A 23824-nucleotide genomic window follows, 5' to 3' on the forward strand; every position below is an offset into this window, starting at 1 on the left:
CGTTTCAGATTCTGGGTCTCCCCCCCACCCCTCTCTCTCTGCCCCTCCCCCGCTCATGCTCTGTCTGCCTCTCTCAAAAATAAGTAAACATTGGGGTGCCTGGGTGGCTCAGTCAGTTGAGCATCTGACCTCGGCTCAGGTCATGATCTCAGGGTTTGTGAGTTTGAGCCCCAGGTCAGACTCTGTGCTGATAGCTCAGAGCCTGGAGCCTGCTTCAGATTCTGTGTCTCCCTCTCTTTCTGCTCCTCCCCTGCTCACGCTCTGTCTGTCTCTCTCTCAAAAATAAAAACATTAAACATTACGTTTAATAAAACATTAAAAACATTAAAAAATATTTTTTAAAAATAAATATATAAATAAACATTAAAAAATTAAGTTTCCATCACTATGTGTTGTGTGTGGGTCTCAGTCCATCAAAGTGAAGCTATCAATTAGGAATGCCCCGGGGACCCATGCTATTCTTGGTCTCAGAGGTGGGGGAAAGGACTTGGAGTTCTGCCTTGATTGGGGTCAAGGATGGGATGTCTGCAGTTTCATGGGTTTGCTCGTCATTGGTGAATTTAAAACCTAGGAGGCAGGAATTAAAGCTTGGGAAGGGAAATGCAGGGTACCTCCAGCAGTCGGCCCTCTAGGTCACCCAGGGCCTTCCAAAAGGGGGACTTCATGAGTGAGGTGGTCTGATCTTTCCCTAGTTGTGTACCTGGCAACGTGCTTATCTGAGAGGGATGTTTTTGAAATCAATGCCTTGGCAATCAAAAGCTTAATCTCAGAGATTTACATTATAATACATTACAATTAAAAAAGCTGATTGTTAGGCATTTGCACTACAGCGTGAGTGTAGGGTGTGTGTAGTTTGGGCCTGAGGGGAAGAGGAGTTTTCATTTATGTTTCAAGGTAAAGAGAGTATATCTCTATCTCATGAACAGTATTTTAAATTCTTTCAAAAGATAGCCTCTCAAATATAATACATAGTGATTTTGTACCTTACACAGGTTACCAAGATGAATCCTATGGAGAAACAGAATCATTCTGCAGTGATTGAGGTGACTGAATTCATTCTCCTGGGGATCACCAGCAACCCTGGGCTGCAAGCACCTCTCCTCGCAATCTTCCTCATCATATATTTGATCACAGTGACAGGCAATCTGGGCATAGTTATCTTGACCCATTTGGACTCCAAGCTAAATACCCCCATGTACTTTTTCCTTAGACATCTGTCAATTACTGATCTTGGTTACTCCACTGTCATCGGCCCAAAAATGATGGTAAACTTTGTGGTGCACAAAAATACAATTTCCTACCATTGGTGTGCCACCCAGCTGGCAGTCTTTGAGATTTTCATCATCACCGAACTGTTCATTCTTTCAGCAATGGCCTATGATCGCTACGTAGCCATCTGCAAACCTCTCCTCTACGTGGTCATCATGGCAGAGAAGGTGCGTTGGGCACTGGTCCTTCTTCCTTATTTCTACAGCACATTTGTGTCGCTCTTTCTCACAATCAAATTATTTAAATTGTCCTTCTGTGGCTCCAACATTATCAGTTATTTTTACTGTGACTGCCTTCCTCTCATATCCATGCTCTGTTCAGACACACATGAATTAGAATTGATCATTTTAGGTTTTTCAGGCTGTAATCTGCTCTCTTCCCTCTTGATTGTTCTTATATCCTACATGTTTATTCTTGTGGCCATCCTCAGAATGAACTCAACCGAGGGGAGATACAAAGCTTTCTCAACCTGTAGTTCCCACTTGACGGTGGTGGTCGTGTTCTATGGGACATTATTGTTTATTTACCTGCAGCCCAAATCCAGCCATACTTTCGATATTGATAAGATGGCCTCTGTGTTTTACACCTTGGTGATCCCTATGCTGAATCCATTGATCTACAGCTTAAGGAACAAAGAAGTAAAAGATGCTCTGAAGAGAATTTTAACCAACCGATGCAAAATTCCCACTTAATATCATACAGTTCAGTTGCAAAGGTGGGTCCAAAAGTCTTTGTTTAATGCTCTGCCAGTTCAATTATAGCATCAAAAAGTAGAAATGTTTTACCTGATTGTGTTCCTCCTTTTTTGGACAAAACTCCTCTTATATCTTCCTGTATTCTTCTCCATTCCAATTGAATAAATGAACGAATAAATTAATTAATATTATAGCCAGATAATTTAAGTTCCAAGTTATGTCCAAGGTCATATTGGAGGTTGTAGGCAAATCATATTGAACTTGGGTTTGTAGAGGTTAAAAAAAATCTTAGTCAAAATGGAATAAAACTTACCAGAAAATTACTAATGTGTTTTTTATAGTAGTGATTTTGTATTGATGATAGGTAAGATTGTGTATGCTAGGCAGGAGGTAAGAAAGTAAGTAAATGTGTGATTATAACACAACATGATCAAATAGTTTCAAGAATCTAGGCTAAATAAGAAATAAAGCATAACACTTCAGAATGATACTACCAGTTGGATTGAGTTCATATTTTCTACTTCAAGGATACAGGGGTCATCTGGGAAGATTGTTTCATTAAGAACATGAGAAAAATCTTGGCTGATTCTTGGTCCCCCTTGACAGGTCCTCATACTGTATAAGTAACTTTGATTTACCATAGGCTCCTGATAAGCTGATTTAGAATCAACAAACTCAAGATCAAGAAGTTATTTGGTCGTCTATCAAAATGACATCGAGATTTTGAAAAATCTATAGCAGTAATAGCAAAGATTAAAGATAAATGAGGCTATTTTTAAAGTGTATTTATTTTTTTATATTTGAGAGAGACAGAGACAGAGACAGAGACAGAGACAGAGAGAGAGAGAATGAGTGAAGTTGGGGCAGAGAAAGAGGGAGAAAGAGCCAAGCAGGATCCATGCTCCTGATGAAGGTAGGGTTCAAACATAAACCATGAGGTTATGACCTGAGCCGAGATCAAGAGTAGGATGCTTAACTGACTGAGCCACCCAGGTGCCTCTGAGACATTCCTGTCTATTTGGTCCCCTTCCTCAGCCTGTATATAGAGTGACGCTTTTGCAATGGACTATGCTAACAAGATGCTTCATTCACATTGTGCACTCACTCAGCAAATGGATGGACTCCTTACATTTTCATATTATCTTTGTTATTTCATGGAAATTTTTTAGACTTTTAAAATATGCACACGACCCCGCTAGTGTTTGTTTCCATCTGCCCTAGTATTAAAAGTTAAAATTGTGGGAAATTAAATCAATATATGAACCTTGCCCTCCTTGTGCTAAATCCATGCATTTTGCTTATTTTTTTCCTCCTTTAATGTATTGTAGTTTCCTTTGTTAAGAGAGTTGATCTCAAATTTTCTCACGACAAATAGAAAAAATATGTGAGGTGATGGATATGATAATTAGCCTGACGGTAGCGATCATTCCATGATACATTACAAATATCAAACCATTATGTTTTATACTTTAGTTTTATACAATGTTTTTATCGATTGTAATCTCAATAAAGCTAGACTTTTTAATTTTTTTTAAATAAAGTGAACTGACTAAAATAAAACATAAATTCAATACAGTAAAATGAACACAAAGTTGTGTTCTCTGATCATCGATTTTGTTTACCATGTTGGCTTTGGATCTTATCCGTCAGCTTATTTGTTGTTATGAGCGCATTTTGTTTTCTAGCCTAACAGTTTATATTGTACTGCACAGTCCTTTTCATTTCCATTGTTATCCACAAAACAAAAAGTAAAGTCAAATAATATTAATAGCTTTCTCCAATACCATCCATTATAGAAAGGTATTTTAAAAAATAATTCACCATGCCTCTGCCACTTACTTTCCTTACTTGACAATTCATCATCAGCATCTTTCTTGGTCAATAACTGTTAAAAAACATTTTTAATATCAGCATACTGTGAAGTACCCATCAGTCACTTTCTCTTTGCCATTCCTTGGTTGATGAACATTTGATTATTTGCAGCTTTTTATTTATTTAACCATTATTTAAAAAAAAATCCCTAAAAAAATAGCCTTGTACTTAGGGCTTGATATTACTATTGCTTCTTATTTCAGAGCAAATATTTAGGGGTTTTCACATTCTTTTTTAAAAATTTTTAAAAATATTTATTTAGTTTTGAGAGAGAACACGAGTGGAAGGGGCAGAGACAGATGGGGACACAGAATCTGAGGCAAGCTGCAGGCTCTGAGCTATCAGCACAGAGCACCATGTGGGGCTTGAACTCACAAACTGAGAGATTGTGACCTGAGCCAAAGTGGGATGCTTAACCAGCTGAGCCATCCAAACACCCAGGGTTTTTTCACATTCTAATGATATGTTGGGTAAACATTTTATAAATATGCATAATAGCTTGAAATAGAAAAAAAAAAAACACAGAAGAAAAGTCCTATGCATTGTGATTTTACCAAAAGTGTTTTTATTATTTCTTAAGGGATATGAACATTTACTGACTTATCATTTTCATTGTGCGATTGCATGATGATAAAATTGCAACATGTGACTAATAGGTGATTATTACTTTCAGCTGATAATCAGGTGATTATTATCATCACTAGCTGATATTGTGAGCTATTTGATATTCTAGCTACATCAGGAATGGCTCTAAAACATTACCTTCTTTTCTCCAGGAAATTTATCATATTCCTGACTTCATTGGTTAGGGCTATTGTCCCTAATTGCCGCGAAGTACAGATTCTCATCATAATGATAATGATAAATAGTTTAGAAATAATGCAACCGGGGCGCCTGGGTGGTTCAGCTGGTTAAACGTCTGACTTGATTTCAGTTCAGATCATGATCTCAGGGTTCGTGAGTTTGAGCCCCACATTGAGCTTTGCTCTGAAAGTGTGGAGCCTGCTTGGCATCCTTCCTCTCCCACTCCCTCTGCCCCCTCCCTGCTCATGTTGTAAATAAATAAATTAGTTAATTAATTAATTAAAAAAAAACCAGAATTCTACCAACCTATATGAAAATCCTTTGGTATTTGTACACTTTCTTTTTCCCAAAGTTAGGACCTTTAGTTTTTCTTGTATTTTCACCCCATATCTAATTAATGGCTTCATGCATACAAACTTTTAGTTTGGAAATTGGAATATATTTGTATCAATGATTAAATGGAATTAGTTACAAGGCCCTAATGTCTCAATTGCAAAGCTCACGCTCCAATTATTTCTAAAAGTCCTTGAGATTGATTTCCTACATGGACTGTACATTGATTTCTTGAATTCCTTTCCTATCACCTCTGTTTAAAAAACAAAAAACAAAAAACAAAAACAAAAAAAACCCAAGATATACTGTTTCTTGAAGGGGCTTTTGCAAACACTTAAAATTTCCCATATAGAACAGAAAGCCATTCTGGCTTCAAAGAACTGGAGAGAGTTGGCTCAAAAAAGAATGATCTCTTGGGGTGCCTGGGTGGCTTGGTCAGTTAAGCGTTGGACTTCGGCTCAAGTCATGATCTCACGGTCCGTGAGTTCAAGCCCCGCGTCAGGCTCTGTGCTGACAGCTCAGAGCCTGGAGCCTGTTTCCGATTCTGTGTCTCCCTCTCTCTCTGCCCCTCCCCTGTTCATGCTCTGTCTCTCTCTGTCTCAAAAATAAATAAACGTTAAAAAAATTAAAAAAAAAAAAAAGAATGATCTCTTTTACTATGTTATCCTAAGTATCCAAGTAGTTCATCCCTTAACTTAACATCATAGGGTCGAGACAAAAGTACAACTTTTAACAAGACTCAATGTTAAGTTTGGGATCAAATTTTGATATGAAAATAATTTAATAACTGCTACCAAATGTGATCCTTTTCAGAGCAGAATGTTCTAAACCTAACCTTATGGTATGCAAGCTAGGTCCTGCGTATCTGGCTTTAGGTCTGCTTTTAATACAGTACACAAAAGATCCAGAATAGCTAAAACAATTTTTAAAAAAGAATGAAGTTGAAGAACTTACAATATTGATTTAAAGACCAACTATAAACCTGGAGTAATCGAGAGAATAGAGTGCCCCAAACATGTACACATATATGTTCAATTATCAGCTAAGAAACCAACGTGACTTAATAGGATCCAAGATATATTCTACAAATCAGTAACAAAAGACACTATGCAAAAACTGGAGAAAAAGATTAGAAAATACATTTCACAGAAGAAATATAAAAGGCCAATACACACATATAAAAAGTTGAACATCCTTAGTCACCAGGGAAATGAAATTAAATAACTATGAGCTACCACTTGCCACCCACTAGGGTGGATAAAATTTAAAATAGTAGGTTGCCAAAGAATCACATATACAAAGAATCATATCAGCTGCTACGTTCAGCTCCTGAAATTATCATACGTTGCTGATTTGAAGGTACAAAGGTACTTCACTTTGGAAAATGGATTGGCAGTTTTATGTAAAGTTAAACATGTTACTCCCAGGAATTCTTTTCCTAGATGCTTACACGAGAGGAATAAAAAGATCTCCAGCAAAACAGGTGTATGTTAATGATACTGGTAACTTTACTCATGGCAGTACAAAATGGAAATATTTCAACTGTCCATCAATAGATAAAACATAAATTGTAGCATATGCATCGACTGAAGTACAAGTCAACAGTAACATGGAATACACATGGAATACCTGTCCATGTGTATAACAGAGTGTATGAATCTCAATAGCATTACGTTGAGCAAAAGAAACCAGACATAAACATTATTCCATTTACATCAAGTTCCGAAACAGGTAAAATTCAGCCATTGTGAAAGAAATCACAGTAATTGTGGCTTAGGATACAGTGTGGGGTAATTAGCTGCAAAGACACACATTTTAAGGTGATGAAACTCTCTCTAATTGGAAGCAGGAGTAATACTGGAAATGTTATTTTTCAAGTGGTGTCCATGCACAATCGGCATTTTATTTTCCCTAAGTTATACCTTAAAAACATATTGTCTTATTTACATTTTTATTTAATTTTTAAAAATACATCGTTTTAAAAGAACCCAGTATAATATGGTCATTTTTTCCTTTTTCTTTCCAAGTTTTTATTTAAATTCCAGTGAGTTGACGTACGGTGTAATGTTAGTTTCAGGTGTGCCATATAGTGACTCAACCCTTCCATACAACCCTTGGGGCTCGTCACAAGTGTCCTCTTTCATCCCCACCACCCTATTCCAACCACTGCCTCACTCACCTCCCCTCCAGGAACCATCAGTTTGTTCTGTAAAGTTAAAAGTCTGTTTCTTGGATTGCCTCTCTCTGCCCACCCCCCGTATTCATTTGATTTATTTCTTAAATTCCACATATGAGTGAAATCATATGATACTTGTCTTTCTCTGACTTACTTTGCTTAACATAATACTCTCTGACTCCATCCACATCACTGCAAATGGCAAGATTTTATTATTTTTGATGGCTAAGTAATATTCCATTATATATATATGTGTGTGTGTGTGTGTGTGTGTGTGTGTGTGTATAAGTATATATACACTATAGCTTTAGCCATTCATCAGTTGATGGACATTTGGGTTCTTTCCATAATTTGACCATTGTTGATCATGCTGCTATAAACATCAGTGTGAATGTGTCCCTTTGAATTAGTATTTCTGTATCCTTTATATAATGTAAATACCTAATTGTGCAACTGCTGGATGGTAGAATATTTCTATTTTTAACATTTTGAGGAACCTCTATACTGCTTTAATATTGCCTTTTTAATACTATTTTCAGTTTGTTTCTCAGAAGCTTTTGGTTTGTTTGTTTGTTTTTCAGTTTTAATTCTTATTTTACGTATATTATTCCGTTCACAATTTCTTCTTAGTTTCTACTTTCTTCCTTTAACAAAAGGAATTTGTTAAATTTGTTAAATAAAGAATTTTCAAAAAGGATCTTGCATTGAATATTTCCTGCTTTAGCAATTGAGCACTTTAAGGCAAAAATGATGCATACATTTTATGTATATATAGTGGGAAGTACTAAATAGGATTATACAGTTGCAAAGTTTCTACATTTTAAAGTAATACAATATTAACACTAATTAAAATGTGAAAAATTAGTGGTGTACATTGTGCTCCCTAGAGTCACCATTAAATATATATAAATGGAATTTTAAAAACTCTAGAAACATTTCTATAGTCCAAAATTAGACAGCAAAATAAAAACAGGAATAAAAAACAGAAGGAGAAAAGTGGAAAACAAAAGTTGTTTTTATACATTTCTTTCAAGTTTTTATTTCAATTACAGGTAGTTGACATACAGTGTAATATTAGTTTCAGGAGTAGAGTTTAGTGATTCATCACTTACATGCAACACTCAGTGCTCATCACAAGTGCCCTCCTTAATACCCAACCTAAATAGTCTTTTAATCCATTCTCCCTGCCCACCTCCCCCTCCAGCAATGCTGTTTGTTCTCCATAGTGAAGAGTCTGTTTCATAGCTACTCTTTCTCTTTTCCCCCTATGTTCATCTCTTTCAAGTCTTAAATCCCACATATGAATGGAAGCGTATGGTATTTGTCTTTCTCTGACTAATTTATTTTGCTTAGCATAAGACACTCTAGGTCCATCCACATCATTGCAAATGGCAAAATTTCATCCTTATGGATGGCTGAGTAATATTCCATTGTGTATATACATCACGACTTCTTTCTTGTTAAAATGTCTATGCTACCCAGAGAAATCTACACAATTAATGCAATCCCTATCAAAAACCACCAGCATTTTTCACAGAGCGAGAACAATCTTAAATTGTGTATAGAACCACAAAAGATCCCAAAATAGGAAAAGCAATCTTAAAAAAGCAAAACAAAGCTGGGACATGATAATTCCAGACTTCCAGACTTCAAGCTATATTACAAGTCTATAGACATCAAGACAGGATGGTACTGGCACAAAAACAGACACATAGATCAATGGAACAGAATAGAAAGCCAGGAAATGGACCCACAACTATATGGTCAATTAATCTTCAACAAAAGAGGAAAGAATATCCATTGGAAAAAATACAGTCTCTTCAACAAATAGTGCTGGGAAAACTGGACAGCAACATGCAAAAGAATAAAGCTTTTTTATAGCACACACACACACACACACACACACACACACACAAATTCAAAATGGATGAAAGACCTAAATGTGCAAGAAGAAACCATAAAAATCCTAGCGAGGAAAACACAGGAAGCAATCTCCTTGACATTGGTTGTAACAACTTTTTACTAGACATGTATTCAGAGGTAAGGGAAACCAAGGCAAAAATGAATGATTGATACTTCGCCAAGATTAGAAGTTTCTGCAGAATAAAGGAAACAATCAACGAAACTAAAAGGCAGCTTACAGAATGGGAGAAGATATTTGCAAATGACGTATGTGATAAAGGGTTAGTATCCAAAATCTATAAAGAACTTGTCGAACTCAACACCCCAAAAATAAATAGTATAGTTAAGACATGGTCAGAAGACATGAATAGATATTTTACCAAAGAAAACATACAGATGGTTAACAGACACATGAAAAGATGCTCAATATCACTTATCATCAGGGAAATACAAATCAAAACCATAATGAAATATCACGTCACACCTGTCAGAATGGCTAATATTAACAACACAAGAAGCAACAGGCACTGACAAGGATATGAATGGATAAAGAAGCTTTTCAATTTCTATATAATAAATACAAAGTTTTAAAGAATATATAAAATTATATTAATTATGTATGTTTATAATTTACTTAATAAGTTTCCAAACTACTTAGTTTCTACTATTTTGCCATACTAATAATATACTCATGAAGATTTTTATATAATTTAATAACTTGTATTATTTTGCAAAGCAGATTTCCAGAAGCAAGTTTTCTACATACTGAACATATGTATGTTTTCAACTGTTTTTGGACCTAAGGCAAGATGTTTAGAAAAATTATATTCCTCAGTTCATGACATTGTATCATCATTGGGCCAGGCAAAGGCCCTCTCTTTCCTTAGTTTATTTTTCATTCCAATTTGTTATGCGCTGAATTGTGTCGCACCAAAATCATATGTTGAAGCCTTAACCCTCAGTATTTCACAATGTGACTGTATTTGGAGGTAGAATCTTTAAAGAGGTAATTTGATTAAAATGGCTTGTTAAAGTCATTTTGATAGGGGCCCTATCCAATGTGACTGGTGTCCTTATAAGAAGAGGAGACTAGGACAGCCAGAGAGAAACTAGACATGTACCTGGAACCGACAATGACCATGTGAAGACATAGCAAGAAGGTGGCCATTTACAAGCTAAGAGACTCCTCAGAAGAAACCAAAACTGTCAAGCCTGTGATCTTGGACTTCTAGATTCCACAATTGAAAAGATACATTTCTGTTGCTCAAGCCACCCAGTCTGTGTTTTTTTGTTATGCAGCCCCAGCAAACTCTACATCTTTCACCTTATTTCTTTATTCAGTTCCCTCTCCCACTACCAGCAGGTAACCTTCCTGATGTATTTAATTTCTATCTGGTTTTTTTGTGTGTGTTCTTACAGGACAGTTTCCTTTCTACATAATCCTATTGTTCATTGCATGCGCAAATATGTATGTATAATTATTACACCTATGATATTATATATATATAAGATTTACTGGTTAAAATATATATGTAGGTGACAGGAAATTTATGGATATAACCAAGAGGCTTCCTTTTAAAAAAAATTAATCTTTGGGGCGCCTGGGTGGCTCAGTCGGTTAAGCGTCTGACTTGAGCTCAGGTTACGATCTCGCGGTCTGTGAGTTTGAGCCCCTCGCGTGGGGCTCTGGGCTGATGGCTCAGAGCCTGGAGCCTGCTTCCGATTCTGTGTCTCCCTTTCTCTCTGTCCCTCCCCCGTTCATGCTCTGTCTCTCTCTGTCTCAAAAATAAATAAACGTTAAAAAAATATAAAATAAATAAAAAATAAATTAATTAATTAATCTTTATTTATTTTTGAGAGAGAGAGAGAGAGAGACAGAGTGTGAGCAGGGGAGGAACAGACAGAGAAGGAGACCAGAATCTGAAGCAGGTTCCAGGCTCTGAGCTGTCAGCACAGAGCCCGAAGTGGGGCTCGAACCCACGAACTGCGAGATCATGACCTGAGCCAAAGTCAGACGCTTAACCCACTGAGCCACCCAGGTGCCCCAAAGCTGACTTTTTAAATACTGTGTTTGATTCTTCCCTAGTAGTTACGTTCTACCTTTCCTCACCTGAAATATAATCATTAAGAAAAGATAAAATGATAATCTTACTACCTGAGGAATGTTTTTAGAGGACACATTCTCCTTTTAATATCTACTTCACCCCATGAAATAATGGTTAATTGTATTATTTGAAGCAAAAGTGAAGGAAAAAAAAGAAAAGGTGGTATAATAAAAATTTTTTAAATGTGTATTTATTTTTGAGAGAGAGACAGAGACAGAGCACAAGCAAGGAAGAGGCAGAGAGAGAGGGAGACACAGAATCCGAAGCAGGCTCCAGGCTCTGAGCTGTCAGCACAGAGCCCGACACAGGGCGCAAACCCATAGACTGGGAGTGATCATGACCTGAACCAAAGTCAGATGCCCAACTGACCGAGCCACCCAGGTGCCCCAAAAGTTGGCATAATAAAATACTATTTATGGATAGAGATTGTTCTAACTTTACTGCTAGGCCATTGGTTTCTACCTCTTTAATATTGCATTTTTGCAATAATGAATCTCTGAATGCACATGAGTTACTTTGACACACACACTTTAATCACTGTGTCCCTGAGATATCAGGGAACTGAACTCACTTCATTAATGGAGGTCCATAGTGCCACAAACAACACTCAAGGGATGTCTGGTTGAATTCCTGCAGGGAGATCTTGTTAAGGAGCTATTTCCAAGTGGCATCTTCCCCAAGGATATAAAAGGCAATTTGTGGATTCTAGAATCACCCGTGCTTCAGAGTTAGGTATTTTATTGAACCGCATTTAGAGACTGTCACTAAGAGCCTGAAGCAGATTCTCCATTAGAGGTGGGTAGAAAATATTTGTCTTATTTTTGTATAATGGCTTTTGAAAGATCCAAAACTCAACCTCAAACTGAGCTCCTTCACTTCCATTTGGAAGGCACTCGACACTATGAATAATCCAATAAGATAATACATGAATCTGTTTCCAAGATTTGTAGCCTTTGGGAGAATACATGTTGTTAAATATGATCTGGCTATTATGTTTCCAAATCAGGGCTGGTATTGTTATGTCTTATGTACCTAAATAAGTTATATCCCTACTGAAATCATAACTTTTGCTCACCGAGTTTATGTATATCATAGTTTTATTTCTTCCATATTAGCTAAAAGAAAACTGCATATTTCCCCTGACAATCTGTGAGAAAAAGAATTCCAAATGGCGTTCCTTTTTGAGAATATAAAATCACAAATTATCTTGAGAAAATTCCCATTGAATATGATAACATACAGATATACTATCTCATAGTAAAACTAATCTGCCAATATTATAGTTGAGAAGATCTCACTCATAAAGAAAAACCTGTCTTTGAGGAGAGACGCTGCATAAATAGAAGTGAGACTTTAAGAAACCGCAAACTCCAAGATCTCTGGTTTTATAGGACAGAACCTCTATAACAAGGAAGAAAATGTTCACTTGCTGGGTTGCCCTTACCTCACATGACCCAAAATAAGACGTTCAAAAATAAATTTACTTTTTAAAAAATTCTGCCTCATAACTTTATAGTAAAAGAAGGCTCTAAGTACATGGAAACTATTTCCATATATACTTTTTAAGGTTATTATTATTAGCCATGAAACATTGGTGTTAATGAAAGCTCAACTTTTTACCCTCCACGTTACTCATTAGTATTCGTAAGAAGATTGAAAATGCCTAGAGTATGATCAGAGATGACATTATTAAATACTCCAAAATTCACGTTTGTTAGCTTCATTTGACACTACTTTTATTTCTATTTTCTGATCACATGGGGCTCCCTGCTACAAAGGATGAGCAAACTTCCTTCAGATAACATGTCACCTCTCACACACAAAGAACGGAGTCATCTCAGGAGAATCAACATGAGGACACAGACAGCCAGAGATGAAAATTATGTTCACTGTGTATCCGATAGGATAGTATGACCAGAAAATTGGTATAGCCCTGATTGTGGAATGCACTGAAAATGACGCTGAAGCATCTTTCAATTATTATTATTTTTAAAAAGGCTCAGATTATATACCTTAATTATGCAAAAAGCTTTAGCGACTGCCATTTTTCTACCAGCTAACCTGAGAGAATTATGATAGGGAAAGCAAGGCAGATGCAATAGTCAAGTCCAGTGATAAAGAAAGCTTGACCTAAGCAAGTAGAAGAGGAAGACGCTTAGGATGGGGAAGTATTTAGAGAAATTGGCCAACAATGCATATGCAGTTTTGAAAGAGCAAATTGGAGGATGAATAGGATGTTTGTCTTTTAAAATGGTTGCTTTTTAAAATGTATTTTTGCTCTTTAGTATGAAGGATATAATGAGCAACACATCAGATTCCAGCAGAAATGGAAGAGCTGATATAATTTAGATTTTTTTTTTTTTTTGCTTAGAGTTGATGTGTTTGCCAAGGGAGACAATGCAGAGCCAGAAAGCTGTGAAAAAAATATTAAAAGTCGTAAACAAAGAAGATAAGGTCATAAAGAGGCATGGAGGTGGGGACACAGAAGCAATATTCTGTAGTGTAATGTTTGAGGATAAAAGAAAAGCTAGAATCTCGAAACAGAGGGTTGTCCCTGTGTGGAAAAGGATGAAGATTGAGGAACATATTAGAAGTTAGGGTTTTTTGTTTGTTTGTTTGCTTTTTACAATTTAAAAAAAAATTCTTGAATTAGGTGAAAAAAATGCTATCTTAAGTATCTATAAGACCAACCACACTAATGTGCTCCAGACTTAAATATTAGTTTGTGTAAATTATTGTTTAAATGTCTCATAAGCCTCTAACGCTTACTATGTTCAAAATGCCACTGTAATCACTCCATCTTAAACCACATTCTCTAATATTCAAAAACGTCATGGCTATTGATCCAGTAGCAAAAACTTAAAAGAAAAAAATCACAAAGTCTTTCCTGATCTGGCCCCATCTGTTAGTCCCTCATATCTGTCTCACATAATATGAATTATGTTGAAGATACCATTTTCTTTCTGCTACCAACTGTTAAATGTATCTCCTTCCCTCTACCTCCAGCTTCTCCACTTGAACCCAAGTCAACATTATCATCCCCAGGAGCCTTATAACAAATGCTTGACTCTCTTTCTAAATTTCTATTCATGTGTACCTCTTTCCAAACCTATAGCTTATTATCTTCATGTCAGTAGGAGTTCTCATTTTAAATTTAAAGTTGATCATGTTATTTACCTACCTTAAAACTTTTTGTTTCTTTCATTTTTTTAAATATGTATTTATTTATTGAGAGGGGAGGGGCAAGGAGGGAGGGAGAGAGAATCCCAAGCAGGCTCTGCGCTGTCAGCTCAGAGCTCCATACGGTGCATGAACTGTGAGATCATGACCTGAGCTGAAGTCAAGAGTTGGATGCTTGACCTACTAAGGCACCCTGGTGCCCCAAGTTCCCTTTTATTTTTTTATTTTTATTTTTTAAATGTTCATTTATTTTTGAGAGAGAGAGAGATAGCATGAGCAGGGGAGGGGCAGAGAGAGAGGGTCTTATCTGTCAGCACAAAGCCTGATGGGGGGCTTATACTCACAAACCATGAAATCATGACCTGAGCCAAAGTTGGACACATTACCAACAGAGCCACCCAGGTGCCCTCAAGTTCCATTTTAAAAATGAACAAAACACTGGGGCACCTGGGTGGCTCAGTCTGTTGAGCATATGACTCTGGATTTTAGCTCAGGTCATGATCCCAGGGACGTGGGTTCAAGCCCCACATGGGATTTTCTCTCTCTCTCTCTCCCTCTATCCCTCTCCCTGACTTGTTCTCTCTCAACCTCTCTCCTAAATCAATAAAAAATAAATAAACAGGAACAAGTTGTAGTATAAGTTGTAAACAGAGAAGACAAGTTCTTTTCTACTCCTGTGAAGTATCTTCAAGAAATACATGCCTGCCTGAAATCCTGGAATGTTCTTCCTGTGATCTATGAAATAGTTGGTTCCTTCCAACACTTTAGGTTTCAGTTCAAATGTCACTCTCTCAGAAAGGCCTTCTGCTAACATCCTATGTGATATCATCATCCCAGGTTGTACTAATGTATGTTTTCATTCAATTTATTTATTGTGTTTATTACAACCTTCAATTATCTCATTTATAAGTTCCATTACCAGCCTTTGTCTCTTCTTTATTATTGGAATAGAAGTCTCATGAACTGAGGGACAAGTAATTTATCTGGAGACTGAACATTCTCTTGCACAAGTAGGAAATAAACAAATACTTGGTAAATAAATAGGTAAGGAGATGGCTCGGGGTTCCTGGGTGGCTTGGTCAGTTGAGCATCCAACTTTGGCTCAGATCATGATCTTGTGGTCCATGAATGTGACGCCCATGTCAGGCTCTGTGCTGTCAGCTAAGAGCCTGGAGACTGCTTCATATTCTGTCTCCCTCTCTGTCCGCCTCTTCCCCACTCACAGTCTCTCTCTCTCTCTCTCTCTCTCTCCCTTGAATAAGAAAATGGCTCAAAGAAACCAAGAAAAGAATGATGATGTAGTAAATACTCTAATTTTAGAAGTTATTTTTGGTCTTGTTTTTTCTGATTCTTTCTAAAATTTTTTTTTTCAACGTTTATTTGTTTTTGGGACAGAGAGAGACAGAGCATGAACGGGGGAGGGGCAGAGAGACAGGGAGACACAGAATCGGAAACAGGCCCCAGGCTCGGAGCCATCAGCCCAGAGCCCGACGCGGGGCTCGAACTCACGGACGGCGAGATCGTGACCTGGCTGAAGTCGGACGCTTAACCGACTGCGCCACCCAGGCGCCCCTCTGATTCTTTCTATATTGTTGCTTCATTCATTTTTTCTCACTGCAGAATGGTTCTCCATTCCATCCTATTGTAAGAGAGAAAATGTCAACAACTTGAGCTTTAACAGTTCAGGCATTTATGACCTGTAGTCTTTTTTTTAGACCACTTTATTGAGGTATGGTTGACGTACAAAAAGCTTATACATGTTTGATGGGTACAATTTGATGAGTCTGGAGTTACATCAGTGAATCCATCACCACAACATATCATAACCATATCCATCATGTCCGAACATTTCCTCCTACTCACTTTTATTATTATTATTATTACTATTAATTTTGTGTGTTTATGTGCAAGAATACTTAAACTTCTGCTAAATGGTGGATGTTATGTTATATGATGATATAGTCTTGATTCTCTAGAATGTAACACAAGATCTTCATAGAAGAGGCAATCATGGTACTCTTTTGGACAGGTGCCCACCACTGGAACTATCAGTTGTAATTGGGAAGGGATTCTAATTGGCTTAGTTAGGAACAGATGACCATTCTCGAAACAAGCAACTCTAGGAAAATATTCAGTCATATTATAATAGCATGCTGATCCGTTGGGAAATATACGCAATGAAATTATCATAGAGGTTTTATAATGTAAGGATGTTTATTATCATTGCAGTAGTGAAATATGTCAAAAGTAGGAAAATATGCAAGATAAAGGTCAACTAAAAACAAAGGCCAGATATATTATGTTTTTAAAATAATGTTATAATATTCTATAAGTTAAAAATACTGATTAAAAATAACCATGATGGAACTTTATAACTTGTGAGGCAAGAAGGAAAAGTTATGAGAAAAAAAAGGAAAAAGAAATAGTATCCAATAAAGCATAATGGGTTGTTTTACAAATATTTGTAATTTTTACAGGTCTTATTTTCTGAAAGCTGAAGAGAAAATAAGTCATCTAAAAAATAAAAGACATATTTCCAGGGCACCTGGGTGGCTTAGTCAGTAAAGCACCCAACTCTTGATTTTGGCTCAGGTCATGATCTCACAGTTTGTGAGTAGAGCTCTGCATTGGGCTCTGGAAGGACAGAGTGGAACCTGCTTGGGAGTCTCTCTCTCCCTCTCCCTTTGTCCTTCCCCTGCTTGTGTATGCTCTCTCTCTGTGTTTATCAAGTAAATAAATAAATAAATAAATAAACGTAAAAAAAAGACATATTTCCAAGTATTTTTGTCTGGGTTAATAAAATGGAAAATGAGAAAAAACAGTTAACAGATATGGATGGTAGAAATTGCAAATTCAATGTCCATCAGCTAGAAGTTATAGAAAGATAGGATAAAGACAATGGGGCAGGATAGTGACTAGAATCATCCAATCTTACAATAAAGCAACAAGTCCCAGATTAAGAAATCACAAGGAGAAATTGGATTTTTTGAAGGCATACAATTCCTCAAGGCTTTTCACACTCAAGAGACATATAAGATAGAAATCATGGCTTCAAATACCTGGCAAGCTAATAAGATATTCAAAACTGAATAAGAATGTGAGGAAGGAAATCCTCCAATAATGAATGAAGCTGGGTCATCTATTTAATTTGCTGCACTTGCTTTTTCTCTCTTCCAAATGACTGTAGTTTATTTACTAGTCCTAGCACCTTGATTTCAATAACCGAGTTAGATTCATACATCATTCCAGGAAATCTCACCTAAAGAATTACCCTTACTGCCTAATGAAAGTCCTAAAAAATAAATCTTTAGAGTTTGTAACCACTTCTTTTCTTCTCCAAACAGATGATTTTCCAAACCCTTACATGGCTCCAGGGAACCTCACCCTGGTGACTGAGTTCATTCTCATGGGAGTCTCAGACCGCCCAGAGCTCCAGATTCCACTCTTCTTTGTTTTCCTGGTGATCTATGGGCTGACCATGGCAGGGAATCTGGGCATCATCACCCTCACCAGTGTTGACTCTCAACTTCAAACCCCCATGTACTTCTTCCTGCGCCATTTGGCTATCATCAATCTTGGCGATTCTACTGTCATTGCCCCTAAAATGCTGATCAATTTTTTAGTACAGAAGAAAACCACCTCATACTATGAATGTGCCACCCAACTGGGAGGGTTCTTATTTTTCATTGTAGCCGAGGTGCTCACGTTAGCTGTGATGGCTTATGACCGCTATGTGGCCATTTGTAACCCCCTGCTTTACATGGTGGTGGTATCTCCACAGATCTGCCTTCTGCTGGTATCCCTCACATACCTCTATGGCTTTTCCACAGGTATTGTGGTTTCATATTGTATATTTTCTCTGTCTTATTGCTCTTCCAATGTAATCAATCATTTCTTCTGTGATATTGTCCCACTGTTAACATTGTCCTGCTCTGATACTTACCTTCCAGAGACAATAGTATTTATATCCGCAGCTACAAATTTGATCTTATCCTTGATAATAGTTGTAGTATCTTATTTCAACATTGTTTTGTCCATTCTAAGGATGCGTTCATCAGAAGGAAGGAAAAAAGCCTTTTCCACATGTGCTTCACATATGATGGCTGTCACTGTGTTCTATGGGACCCTTCTCTTCATGTATTTGCAACCTCAAACTAACTACTCATTGGATACTGATAAAATTGCTTCCGTGTTTTATACACTGGTGATCCCCATGTTGAATCCCATGATCTACAGCCTGCGGAATAAGGATGTGAAGGCTGCCTTACAGAGATTTCTAACAATTTCATGCTATTCTTTAAAATCAGTGTAATTTTAGAGCTCTATACATCAATGATGAGATGGTTAAGATAGGTTACCACATGTCGGAGAAAGCAAACAGGTGGCTGACATAGGTTTACAATTAATCCCAGGAATTAAAAGGAGCTAGAATTTGGGAAGCATTGAATTAAAAAGTAAACTCAAGTTCTTGGAAATATGAGGTTGTTACAGAAACAAGCATTGCTCACTAACTTCATACCCAATTTTAAAAGAAATATTTCGGGGCACCTGAGTGGCTCAGTCAGTTGGGCGACCGACTTAGGCTCCAGTCATGATCTCACAGTTTGCGAGTTTGAGCCCCGAGTCTGGCGGGTTCTGTGATGACAGCTCAGAGTCTGGGGCCTGCTTAGGATTCTGTGTCTCCCCCTCCCCTGCTCATGCTCTGTGTCTCTCTGTCTCTCAATAATAAATAAATGTTACAAGAAAATTTTTAAAGAAATATTTCCAGGAATTGGGAGAGACGTATGTTTAAAAAAAGTAAATAAACTTGAACAAAGTAATAAAATACAGCTGAGAGAAGTAAATTGATCCTTCTTATCCTTTGGTTTCTGTTTTTGCTTTGTGCCTGGGTATGTTGGGGTGTAGTGGATCACTGCATTTTGAAGAACTATAATCCAGATAGTTAAAATCCTCTTCAAAGCCAAGTGAATAAAACTGAACTGAAAAATATGTTTAAAATAAAACTCCTTACCACTGTCTGATTAAAAAAAAAACATATAATACTGATGAATTTACATTCTGAACACTAAATATGATTGACATTATTTTATTTTATTTTTAATTTAAAAAAATTTTTACCTTTTAATTTTTTTAATGTTTATTTATTTTTGAAAGAGAGAGACAGAGCTTGAGCAGGGGAGGGATAAAGAGGGAGGGAGACACAGAATCTGAAGCAGGTTCCAGGCTCTGAGCTGTCAGCACAGAACCCAACACGGGGCTCGAACTCCTCAGCTGTGAGATCATGACCTGAGCTGAAGTCGGACACTTAACCAACTGACCCCCCCCCCGCGCCCCCGATTGAAATTATTTTAATGAAATTAATACAATTTATATAACTTTTCAGTGAAAGACCCAGAGGACAGTCATTGATATTTTCGTGTTGATTCATAAATTTACTGGAGGATTTTCTTTTTTCCCTACTCTCTCAGTCTTCTTTATTGTGTATATGTCCTGTACTGTGATATCATTAGACATTCCAGGGATCATGTTTGTGAGAATTCCTTGTATCATTAGAGGGAAATTTTTGTTGTTGTAATAGACTTTTTTGCTGTTTTTTGAGAGTTTTTGATCAGTGAGTATACACCAATCTCTATTGTACAATTTTGAATAGAGGTAACCAGATGGTATTATGGACCTATTGAACCAGCATCACCAGAAAAAGGTTAATAAATCCATATTTTAATCAGCTCTATGGCTGATTTCAACACTTACCCTTAGGAATGAGTCTTGACAAATAGTCAAAGAACTAAACTGGAAGAGATATGGGCATCTGTCATTTCATTGCATTTTGCTTTATTGCACCTCACAGACATTCCTGTTTTTAAAAATGTTTGTGGCAACCCTGTTTTGAGCAAGTCTAGCAGCATGATTTTTCCAAAAGCATTTGCTTACTTTGTGTCTCTAGCACATTTTGGTAATTCTTGTGATATTCCAAACGTTTGTTATGGTAATCTGTGGCCAGTGGTTATGAATTACTGAAAGTTCCGTTGATGGTTAGCATATTTTAGCAATAAAGTTGTTTAAATTAAGTTATGTACATTGTTTTTTAGACATACTGCTATTGCACACTTAATAGACTATAGTGTAAACGTAATTTTTATATGCCTTAGGAAAACAAAAAAATTCATTTGATTTGCTTTATTGTGATACTTTATTTATAACAGTGGTGTGCAACTTAACCTTCAAAATCTTTGAGGTATGCCTGTATATGGAAAATCATGTTAACCTGCTATGGGTATGTTCACATTACTTATAAATGAATTCCAGTGTTGAAGATCTTCTTCAAGTATAGGCACTAAATAGGCATAAGAATTGTGATATAAGATGGGGCGCCTGGGTGGCGCAGTCGGTTGAGCGTCCGACTTCAGCCAGGTCACGATCTCGCGGTCCGTGAGTTCGAGCCCCGCGTCGGGCTCTGGGCTGATGGCTCAGAGCCTGAAGCCTGTTTCCGATTCTGTGTCTCCCTCTCTCTCTGCCCCTCCCCCGTTCATGCTCTGTCTCTCTCTGTCCCAAAAATAAATAAACGTTGAAAAAAAAAATTAAAAAAAAAAAATTAAAAAAAAAAAAGAATTATGATATAAGAAAAGAAATGCAATCCTACAAAACAAAATTAGACTCATAGACATGAAAGAATTGTAATTGAGGTATCCTTAGATTACCTGCCCCCCAAATCCTTTTTAAACTCTTCCCTACTAATTTCCTCCCTAATTAAGTTAAATTCTTTCTAAACTACCCAATTTGGGGAGAAGAAATTTGAGGCATCCCAGAGAAATGTTGGGTTTTTTTTTAAGTTTATTTATTTTGAGAGAGAGAGAGACAGAGAGGGAGTGGGGTGGGGGGGGAGAGAGGCAGAGACAGAATCCCAAACCAAGGTTAAGAGGCAGATGCTTAGTCAATTGAGACACCCAGGCTCCCCGAAAATGTTTTCTTTTATCAGTTATACTAACATCGTGACAAAGCCTTTAGTGGATACTTTGCATTGTCCCTTGTTTCCTTTAATTTTTTGTAAAATTATTGATGAATGGTCCTAGTTTTAGAATGAACAGCTAGAGCAGACGCTTTAGTAAGCAAGGAGACCACAAAGTCCTTTGGAATCTTCTTATTACCCTGAACTTAGGTATGGGAATGTATAGATCCACTAAATAATAGGAAAGAATAAAATTATGTAGTGTTTAATTTATTTTTTTAGGTTTATTTATTTATTTTGAGAGAGAGAGAGAGAGAGAGAGAGAGATAGAACATGAGCAGGGGAGAGGCAGAGAGAGAGAGAGAGAATCCCAAGCAGTCTCTGCACTGTCATCATAGAGCCCGACATGTGGCTTCAACTCTTGAACCATGAGATCATGACCTGAGCCGAAATCAAGAGTCAGATGCTTAACCAACTGAGCCACCCAGGTGTCCCATGTAGAGTCTTTTAGTATGCACCCACTGTTGATGTTAAAATATTATTGATCTAGTCTAATGTTACAAGATGGAAATCCTTAATTTACTACACTTGTCTGATCAGCCAAGTTCTGTTCACTGAGCATGGTTTTATTATACATTTATTCGCAGACACTATGCCTTATAAATCTTGTTTGTGATGAGACATGAGTGAGGAAATGGATGCTTAGGAGGAGCTAAGCCATGAAATACTTATGGATACTGACAGTGATTGCTACAAGTCTGAATAGGAAGGTATGGATTGACATTAAACAGGACCATCGGGTAAATGTACATGCAGGATTCATGGAATAAAGTTTCTGGATTCCCATATAAAATGTAGGTATGGTTTTCCATGACCGTTTATAAAATGTCTTCTATCAGTTGTAGTTTATTTAATTGTTTTACCTGATACAATATTTTAAGATTAAAAAAAAGAATTGAGGAATCGAACGTAATTTCTGAACTCTTTACATATTTCTTTTTATTTTTTAATGTTTATTTATTTTTGAGAGACAGAGAGAGACAGCGCATGAATGGGGGAGGAGCAGAGAGAGAGGGAGACGCAGAATCCAAAGCAGGCTCCAGGGTCTGAGCTATCAGTACAGAGCCAGATGCGGGGTTCGAACTCAGGAACCATGAGATCATGACCTGAGCTGTAGTCAGACACTTAACCGAGGTGCCCCATACTCTTTAAATATTTCTGATTCAGAGGTGCCTGGGTGGCTCAGTCAGTTAAGTGTCCGACTTTGGTTCGGGTCATGATCTCATGGTTCTGGAGTTCGAGCCCTGCATCCGGCTCTGTGCTGACAGCTCAGAGCCTGGAGCATTCTTCGGATTCTGTGTCTCCCCGTCTCTCTGCCCCTTCCCTGCTCATCCTCTGTCTCTCTCTCTCTCTCAAAAATAAATAAACATTTAAAAAATAAACAATTATTTCTGATTCATTAGTAAGAGTGTCCTTTTAATTACATTCAGCATTGAATGCCTTGTTCAGAATCACTGCTCCTCAGGATTTTGTTTGTTTTTAAGTGTTGTACTGTACATAATGGACAAGCATCTCAATGCCAAACCTCAAGTCGCGGCATTTTATAACAAGACACAAGTAGAGATGGGATATTTAGCCAATTGTACCAGATGTGTTCCCCAAACAGGGACGCAGAAGAAAAAGGCAGTATACATTCAAAGTATTACTTAATATCTGGAACATGTAGTTCAAACATATACAATTTCCTATCTTGATCTTTCCCTAGCGAGATCATCATTTACACAATGTAAGCAGCATGTGATTTTTAAGCCTTTGCTATATTTTCTCCTTCACAGTGTCTTTTTAATACATCATGGAAAAGAAATGTAAGACTCCATCCCCTTCTTCATTATATCGCAGCCCAGTGTTATAGTTAACTTTTTGCTCAAAGGATGGGAGAAAATTTTAAATTCATAGCCAGTGTATAAAATTCACGTATCCACACTTCATTCCCCATGCACCATTGGCAACATATTTCTTATTCATCATCTAGGTCAAAGTGACTAGGGTGGAAACTAATGCCCAGAGCTTTTACCAAATGCCCTGTGCATACAGCATTAAGGGGGAGGTCCTTAAAGGAAATAGATACTCATCTCACAGGAAGTTATGAGAGTTTTAAAAATGTAATTCACACCTGCCTTTAAATCTCAAAGATTGACACTAATCATCTACTACCACAAAAATAATGTTTAAAAATTAACTAATCATAATATTTTAAGAGTTAGGAGAACCTTAGAGCAATAATACTGTACTAATGACAGAGATATAGATATGCAGTTCTTTACAAACAGGGAATCACATCAATAAACCTTCAAAGCTTTCTCGAGGTATCAATTGAACAGGGACTGTAATTTTTCTAATAATCTTGCTTGCATCATGCTGTGAGGCAAGATCTTTTGGGACAGAGACACTAATAAATACGTGCAGTCACCTGCTATTCAGACCCATTGTGTGAAGAAAGAGGAGCACCTTCTACCTGGGTAGATAAGAATATATTTCAAAA

The 23824-nt window shown here is 37.1% G+C and overlaps 2 protein-coding genes across 2 annotated transcripts; both read left to right on the forward strand.

Annotated features, from left to right (window-relative positions):
* The first annotated feature begins 1001 nt into the window (after positions 1-1001).
* On the forward strand, positions 1002-1961 carry LOC115525245 (olfactory receptor 8K1). Its single transcript, XM_030332348.1, has one exon. It carries the CDS (start codon positions 1002-1004, stop codon positions 1959-1961), a length of 960 nt encoding a protein of 319 aa, XP_030188208.1.
* Positions 1962-17700: 15739 nt separating this feature from the next.
* LOC115525570 (olfactory receptor 8J3-like) lies at positions 17701-18648 on the forward strand. Its single transcript, XM_030332805.1, has one exon. It carries the CDS (start codon positions 17701-17703, stop codon positions 18646-18648), a length of 948 nt encoding a protein of 315 aa, XP_030188665.1.
* Positions 18649-23824: the final 5176 nt, after the last annotated feature.

The sequence above is a fragment of the Lynx canadensis genome, chromosome D1, assembly GCF_007474595.2.
Source record: "Lynx canadensis isolate LIC74 chromosome D1, mLynCan4.pri.v2, whole genome shotgun sequence".
Lineage (NCBI taxonomy): Eukaryota > Metazoa > Chordata > Mammalia > Carnivora > Felidae > Lynx > Lynx canadensis.

Coding starts and splice junctions, on each gene's coding strand:
- LOC115525245 (XM_030332348.1), top strand. CDS start 1,002: ATGAATCCTATGGAGAAACAGAATCATTCTGCAGTGATTGAGGTGACT.
- LOC115525570 (XM_030332805.1), top strand. CDS start 17,701: ATGGCTCCAGGGAACCTCACCCTGGTGACTGAGTTCATTCTCATGGGA.